At 38.3% G+C, this 8,348-nt stretch overlaps 1 protein-coding gene across 1 annotated transcript; it reads right to left on the bottom strand.

The window, feature by feature from the left end:
* Nucleotides 1–1,728: 1,728 nt before the first annotated feature.
* LOC143889263 (GDSL esterase/lipase At4g18970-like) lies at nt 1,729–6,023 on the bottom strand. Its single transcript, XM_077393437.1, has 5 exons — nt 5,709–6,023; nt 3,889–4,013; nt 3,389–3,634; nt 2,448–2,703; nt 1,729–2,187 (listed from the first exon to the last, which is right to left on the bottom strand). Exons 1-5 carry the CDS (start codon nt 5,953–5,955, stop codon nt 1,964–1,966), a joined length of 1,098 nt encoding a protein of 365 aa, XP_077249552.1. The 5' UTR covers nt 5,956–6,023; the 3' UTR covers nt 1,729–1,963.
* Nucleotides 6,024–8,348: the final 2,325 nt, after the last annotated feature.

The following is an 8,348-nucleotide window of genomic DNA, read 5'->3' as shown; positions in this document are numbered from 1 at the left end:
AGGGGGCAAACCTTAAATAAAATGAAACTAGAGGGGATGCCTTTGTCACTTTTTAAACTATGGGGGTTGAAGTGGATGTGTCAAAAACTAGAGGGGCGGTAAATGTAATTATCAGGAGAGTTTAAAAGAATTTTATTTATTTTCCTCTGGTAAAGCAAAAGATCGAGTAGTTTGTTGGACTCTCATCAACACCATACACGTGGCACAATGGTTGGTCATCCGACTTTTCCAATTAGATATAGTATAGATAACAAAATTATTAGGGAGATGATATTTTCACCCCTTCGCAGTACGCATTCGCCCCACTTATAACTGTTCTGGGCAACTTTAACGCTTTTTTACTTCAAATCACATTAAAATGGGGGCGAATGCGTACCGCAGGGAGGTCAAAATATCAGCTCCCAACTATGAACTACATCATAACCCCAAAAACTTGAAATCAAGAGACCTACTCTCTCTCTCCCCTTGACCTGCATATTTCGTTTCGCTTTCTTTTTGTCCGTTTACGGAAATGTTATCACCACAACCATATTTTGATATTTGCACAAACCCAGCTGTCTATTCTTTTTTAATTGGCCCCTGAGAGCATTTTTTGGAAATGTAATAACCTTTTGACAGCTCTTTAAATACTAAAAGACGAGATGGTTTGTGAAAATATCAAAATATGGCTGGGGTGATAAAATTTCTCTTTGTTTATTGATCATACCCTCAAAATCTCCCCTTCTAAATGTACGTTCGTTATCCTTTATATTTGCTCACTGATTGCAAAAAGTTTTCTATAAACATTCATTTGCGGACAATGACTTAAAGGTTAAAGTTTAGGGTAGGGTTGATCTCGAGGGCTAGGTTTCCTTTAAACGTTTCTGTGACAGCCTCAACATTATCAGGTAAAGGGGTCACAGAAAAATCGGGTGGCTTCATGTTATAGGCACGCTTGTTGTGGTGTCATGGAGAGACATGCTAGGACCAAGGAAGAGTACTATGATCATTGAAAAAATGTTCCCAACTTGGACTTTTCCTCATATATTAGACGGAATTGTGCTCAAAATTCTACCTTTCTTAATTAATTCAATCCTTTTGCCAACTCTTTTCATGCTGAGGGCTCATTATGCCTTGCCTTTATAATCCCAACTTGAGCCAGATGTTTGATGGGTTTTTCCTATAAAAAATAAGCCCTATCAGATTTTCAATCAGGTCCACAAAATAAGTGCCATAAATGGCCCAGCAATAGTCCTTGCCCTATTGCCCCTTACATCCCAGCATCAACTACTTCTTAATGGAATTGTAATTAAAGCAAGCCCAACCAAATTATGTGGTGGGTGTACACGATAGCTACACGGCCCATGCCATTAGTTTTGTGGGCCAGTAATTTAGGATCAGACCCAACTCATTTAGCTTATGGTGAATCTCAAAAGCCAACCCAGCGCAACCTTACTATTGCCAGCGCAACCTTACTATTGGGACCCAGATAGAACTTGCCCTTAAATGCTAGCCATTAAGGGGAGGGTGCCCAAGTCCTTATAAGCCCATCTACATCCATTAACTTTTCCAATGTAGAATCGTTGCTTTCACGCGGTGCACCCAACACTTGCAAATTGTGTCAGAGTATTTCTAGCTCCCCCACACATCACAATTGTTTGTTCGTGATCAATTGGCATTGAATATTACATTATATGCCTAGTGTCTATCTCATGAAACCGTATTGTTCCTCGTAAATAATGCTTAAGATTGATTAAAGTATGTAATTTGCATCAGTTTAAAGCTACAAAAGCTTTCATTAAAACTCCCTTATACCAAAAGCATAAAAACTTATAAATGCAGAAAGCACGTATACAACCCTCGTTACCCAAATAATAAGCACATGACAAAGTCACGTTTATTACCCAAATGTGTATTAATACAGAAACAAATGATAAACCTATTAAGAAAACCACAACCACCACCATTGTCATCATCTCTATCTTCAAATCTGAGCAAGATGGCGGATGTCGATCGGGTAAGCATCGGCCGAAGATTCAGCACTGTAAGCTCTCCTACCAAATATCTCGTTGAAAGCCTCCGTTGGATGGAAAGCATCCCAGAAAATATACTCCTCTCTGTTTTGGCATGGAGTTTGAAAAGGAAGACAAGTAATTTGACCGTTGTTCCTTCCGATTCCACAGCACCCGGTATTTTTAACAGTAAAACCTGAAAAAAAAAAAAAGAGAAAATAATACATCAAATTAAGAGAGAGGCGTCTTGCGAGGGCATGCTGAGCCCCCTGGCACGAACTCATGAAATGCCTAGAGATTGGCTTACCCACAGAGAAAAAAGAGAGGGAGTAACATAAATTATAGTGGCTAATCTTTCCTAATATAATAGAGAAGATGTTGTAATATTGGCATCATAATTAAGACAAATTAAGAGTTTAAATAAAGATATGGGTCGTTTATAATTGAGATTATTACCATAGGATGAAGCGCTTTGCAAGACATCGACGAAAATCTCGTACCCATTCACAAAGATGAATTTCGCACCATCTAGATTGTTGTTAAAATCATCAACGAGAGATCGAATCCTGCCATTAAATATCTGGATTGCGCTGTTGATTCTGTATACACATGTGGCACCGTTTGGGCTATTTTGAGCTAATTCATTTGGGCTGCAACCGACTGCTCCCACGCCTATCAGGGCAACTTTCCGCGCCCCATAATTGTATAAAGTCTAGAGAAAACAGAGAAATGGGCTATTATTAAGAATATTCACAACCCATTTCACTATGCTTTTCTATGTATGAACGCTTAGCCAAATAATTTATTTTTTCTATAAGATCATAATGAGCATTCTCAACAACAGCTCTCGGATCTATCGATACTGATATACCAAGTATCTGATGATACGAAGTATGCCGGTAATCCCAATGATCCGAGCCCGGGCTGCTGGAATTGGAATAGGTCCGGCTGCAGATCACATAATCTTGGCGATTTTGTTATAAAATGCACTACATTATGTATTAATATTTTTTCTCAGTTTCCGTTCTTTTGGCCTAACACTGTGGAGCCTCACACCTTTTGTCATATATTGGAGGGCAGTTTAGAAGTGAAAAGTGATTCCTCTAATACTATTTTGTGAGCTGAAGGGATTTGTGAAAGGTAGTGCAGACTAACCAATATCATAGATGAGATCAAAAATCTGTGTTCAGGTGATGTTTTTTCTTTTTTCTCTCATTCCTAGAAGTGCCAACGATTTAGCTGATCGTTTAGCCAAATCAGGAGCATCTATCACCTCATTTTATATGGGGCAATCTTTACCCCCGGAAGTGCACTTGTAATCTTTTCTGTTTAACGACTTCGGTCTCTTTATCAAAAAAAATAAAATCTGTTGGATTATAGCTAAGGAAAGAACTAACCCTTAATTGTTGTGAATATTGTTGGATGAGAACATCGGCGTACTGTTCGGGTGTGTATGTACGGCTAGTCGAGTAAATTGCAGGCATGAAATAGTTGTTGAGGTAATCGTTGCTTCCCATTCCGACCGAATACATACATTTGCTCAAGTAATTAGCGGCGGAATCTTCGTCGCCCAATAAATTCACCACTTGTTCCACTGTAGTCTGGTAATTTTGTAACTGCCCGTTCATAGTGATGCGACCACCCTGTAGGAAAATGAATTATTAAGTGTTAAATGCCTAAATATAACTTCATATATAGCTGAATTTTCTCATGGGTTTTTGTTCTTTCAAGGAATAGTAATCAGCCTTGTACAAGAACAAAATCGATGAATTTGTGGGAATGAAGCAAAAACAAAAAATTGTATATACTTTGAGAAGAGATTTGTTGTACTAAATTTGTTTAAATTGTATATACTTAAGAAGAGATTTGTTGTACTAAATTTGTTTTAGGTAATTACCAATTGTTGCCCTGTTTCTTCCCTTATTCCGGCAGCCGCGGATGCATAATTTACGCCGGTGAGAATTTGTTCTCCTCTTGTACTTACATAAGGCGGAATGTAATCATCAAATCCCAATAGTTCAGCTGTATCCCACAAAACATTGATTAATAAAGTATTTAATTTTCTTATAAAGCTATAATTTTTTATAATGCTATAATTAAAGGTGGGAAATGTATGAACATAAAAAAGAATTCACTTTACCGTGAATGTTTGAGATTGGTCTGAAAAAAAAAAGGTTCTTTAATCAAGGGAAAGTGAATGAGCCGAGTCTCGTGTTGACTCACCGAGTTTTAGTACTAAAGGCAGGGAAATTACAAAGATCCCTAAAGAAAAATATATGGATTCATAATGCATAAACAGGCAAGATGCTTAGGCCCTGTTCTTGTTAGATTGTTGCAACTCTTTGGGGGCCCAAACCGATTATTGGGTCTAAGGAGACTCTTCACATGGACAAAAGACTCAAACGTACCTGCACCATTCTTCATTAACTTAATCCACAAAGTAACTCGAGACATAAAGCATAAGATAACTTTCAAGTTGACTCACCTAGATTGAAGAAGCTACTCGAGACTAAAAGCATAAGTTTCAAGTTGACTCACCGAGTTTTAGTTTTATGACCAATTAAGGGGATGTAAATGTCATCAACCTCTAGGCCAGGGAGTGTCTAGGCAATTTGGAATAAAGCCAGCTGAATTTGTCTTATTCATTTAAATCAAATGAGGTGGCACTTGGGTCCCAATTTCTGTTCAGAATTGCCTAGGACACAAGTGCACAGGGGTCAGCATTGTATAGGGTGCCACACACACAATTCTTTAATGTGACCAGTGCTATCTAGAAGCCATATTTATTGTGATCATTCAAATTCATTGAATTTAATATTTTCTCGGGTCAGTGCTATGCAAAATTTCATAACACTGTGTGTAAAGAAATGCCCCCAATTCAACCATGTTCACGTATATTGCAAGAGCGGCAAGATTGAATGAAAGCATGGCAAGAAATGCGTGAGGAAGGGAATCCTTGGCAAAAGAAGTCAAAGTTTCTACTAAAAAGGTAAAGTTTTAAATGCTTTAACGGTAAAAATAAAAGACAAGAAGCAAATGGGTACAAATCCAAACAGTGAAAAAGTTACAGTAATGAAATTTTTCCTCTTGGCAAAAACTAAGAAAAGACTTAAACACTGAAACGAAGATTCTCTACTCTAAAAGACCAGAAAGTTTTTCTTCATATATAGTAGCTAACACTGAAAATTTGATGTAGTTGATTACACTGGATCATTTCTAGTATTGCTTGGTTTCTTTCAACTCAAAATGCATGGGTGCGCGCCTAAAACAAAAATTACACCCAAAATTTTTATGTTGAAAGAAACTTATCCTAATGCTCTGTTTCTTTCGACGTAAATGGGTGTGAAACAAATTTTCTGCTCATCTTTCAACTTAAAAATTGGGGTAAAATTTGTTTTACGCCCATTTTAAGTGGAAAGAAACAGATCCTAATGCTTTGTTTCTTTCGATGTAAAATCAAGGTAAAAGAAATTCTATGCTCATTTTTCCACTTCAGAATGAGCGTAAAATTTGTTTTACGGCCATTTTATATTGAACGAAAAACATGCCTCCTAATGTGTAGCTAATGTGGTCTACTGGTCTACTAGGAGCATAGATGCAACACAAATTCAGTGTATGATTCAAGTCATCCCAGACAATTGAGGTATCATGATCCATTTCACCATACTTCTATTGAATCCTACAGACATAGAAGAGAAGTGAAGACGAGACCATTACCGATAATATCGACCGTAGTTCTACCATTGCAGAACCTTCCAGTGGGTCCGCGACGGAAGTCGATTCCATAGGGCTGGTAGTTGGCTCTCGCCAATGAGGCAATTACATTGTTATTGCCATTGTCGACTAACGAATCCCCGAAAATGAAGTAGCAAGGGACTTGGGGGTCTGATTCAACTCTAGGAAGTGAATTTAAGACCAAAAATAAGAGACCCATAACCCACATTTTGCTAAATTGAGCAGCCATGAGCAAAGGGAAAGAGAACAGTACAGTTGGGTAAAGGGAGATAAGGGGAAAAGATGTGTGAGGAAATTAAATGAAAAGATGGAAATATATAGGGATGGATTTAAAGGAGTAGGGCAGAAGATGAGTTCGTCCTTGCTTTTACAGTTGAGAGAGTTGGCCGATGCATTCATTTCACGCGGACATAACGTGGATTAAATATGACAAGTCCTTACATGCGTACTTTGAGAGCATGAAAGTAGATAATGTGTACTTTTGAACTTCCCAAAGTGCCGCTATTGGCATATTAGAATTACATGTATGCCTTGGTTGCAATTATTGAGAAGTGGCAATGTTCGTGTGACACCTATGATCACCGTTTCTAAGCTCATGCATGGTTAGCAAAAACGTCAATAAAAGGGGAGGGGAAAATTCAAGTTTAATATTGTTAAAGTATAAAAGATAAATAACGCCTCTATCCAACGGCTTAAGCTTTTGGAGAAGTTGGTAATGTAACATGGTATCAGAGTCAAAGGTCTCAAGTTCAAGCCTCCAGGATAGCAAAAATCCACATGTGATGGTCGGCCCAAAGTGGGACCACATGTGCCACGTGTTTGCCAAGTGGGTCACACGTGCGGGGGAGTGTTAAAGTATAAAAGATAAATAACGCCTCTCTCCAACGGTTTAAGCTTTTGGAGAAGTTGGTAAGTTAACAAATATGATATTGGCTCAAAAAAATGTAGTAAAAAAATGGCCAAATAAATGAAAAACAAAAAAAAATTACGTTTAAACTTTATCATTTACAAAATATAACCGAGGTAAATTGGAAAATTGGTTGAAAAGTGCATTTTATATGTTCAGAGTGCGTTTTAAATGTTTTCATTAAATATTTTTTTTTGTCGTAACATGTTTTAAAGGAAGTATTAAACGGGAATACTACAAAACACTTCCCTTTTATTTTTTTTGGAAAAAACAACGTTTAAAACAAAGTTTTGCTAACTATGGCCGTGAGCAGCAATGCAGCCTTAGTCCAACCCAAGGACCCAAAACCTCAACCGAAGTAGACACAACATGAACCTCGAGTCAAGGAGGGTCAACCCTAACATAACCCACCCTTTAAATGTCTAAACCCTAACCAAACCCGATTTTCTAAATCGGGTCGGGTTGGGTCGAGTAGGAACGAACTGGGTTTCGGGTGCTCCGAGGCAAAACATAAAAAAAATACAAGAAAACCCCATAAAACTGAGATTTTTATATCGCGATAAAATCACGATAATATTAGTGGGATGGGTCAGGTTCGAGCCAGATCGGGTTGTCCAAGGCCTCAACCCTAATCCAACCCCAAATTAAATGAACCCATCCAGTTCGTTCGGGTTGAGCCCGACCCAATTTGCACCCCGAGTCGTGACCTAACTAGAACATACATGATCCTAATTCAGATACAGATTCAAGTTGGATCATACTGTCCCATTGGATTTAATCTATTACCAATTGAAATTTCTATCGGACTATATATCTGGATTTAACTAACATTTTTTTTTGGTAGGTAAGCTGGAGTTTGGCGGGACCCCTACCGGTGTTTAAGAACAAGAATAGAGTTACAATGCGGGCATAGCTCTCCACACTTCTATCGTGGGATGCAAAACTTAGGACGGAAGGGGGGGGGGGGGGGGGGTATATCATCCGATTTAACTAACAGTAGTCAAAGATAGAGGCATATCAATGAAAGAAAAAAGGAATGATTGAATGAAGGGCGCCCTTGCAAAAATCAGCTCCAAGGGCACCCTTATTTATTGATTTATGAAAAGTGCAGCACCGAAAAAAGTGGAATGCGCCTAAATAAGTGGAAATGTGCCTAAAATGGGAGTTTGACCTGGATCAAAAATCAAGGGGAAAGTAAAAAAAAAGAGTTTGACCTGGATCAAAAACCAAGGGGGAGAGTTTTTTCTCTCTCCGCCCTTCTTGTTTGACAGTCGGCTACCATATAAATTCTCCTAATTAAAAAGGTGGAAAACTTGTCGACTTTGCAAAAATCAACCAATAGGGCGCCCTTGGAGCTGATTTTTGCAAGGGCACCCTTCATTCTATCATTCCTTCAATGGGAAATTAAAAACGACCTAAAATAGATTCAAGGGCAGTGATAAATCGACCCCCTAATATCTTAAATTGATCCCCATATCTCTCTCTTTAAGCACTGCCCTAAATGGGGGTCGTTGGGGAGATCCAATCACTACCTTAAATTTAATTGCATCTTATAATTTCACTATTGATGTGATTTTTAGGTGGGAGATCCAGCATGTCCTATAATGATCTTATAATTGACTATTGACGTGATTTTTAGGCAATTGGAAGTCCAACGTGTCCTATCACATGCACAACTAAATGTGGGTCCATTATGCAAGTGGTGCAGCTCATTG

This window comes from Tasmannia lanceolata, unplaced genomic scaffold (assembly GCF_043159265.1).
Source record: "Tasmannia lanceolata isolate RefF3 unplaced genomic scaffold, GAP_Taslan_0.1 ptg000013l, whole genome shotgun sequence".
In the NCBI taxonomy this organism is placed as follows: domain Eukaryota; kingdom Viridiplantae; phylum Streptophyta; class Magnoliopsida; order Canellales; family Winteraceae; genus Tasmannia; species Tasmannia lanceolata.
Note: the sequence above shows the minus strand (reverse complement) of the source record. Positions and strands in the feature narration are given on the sequence as shown.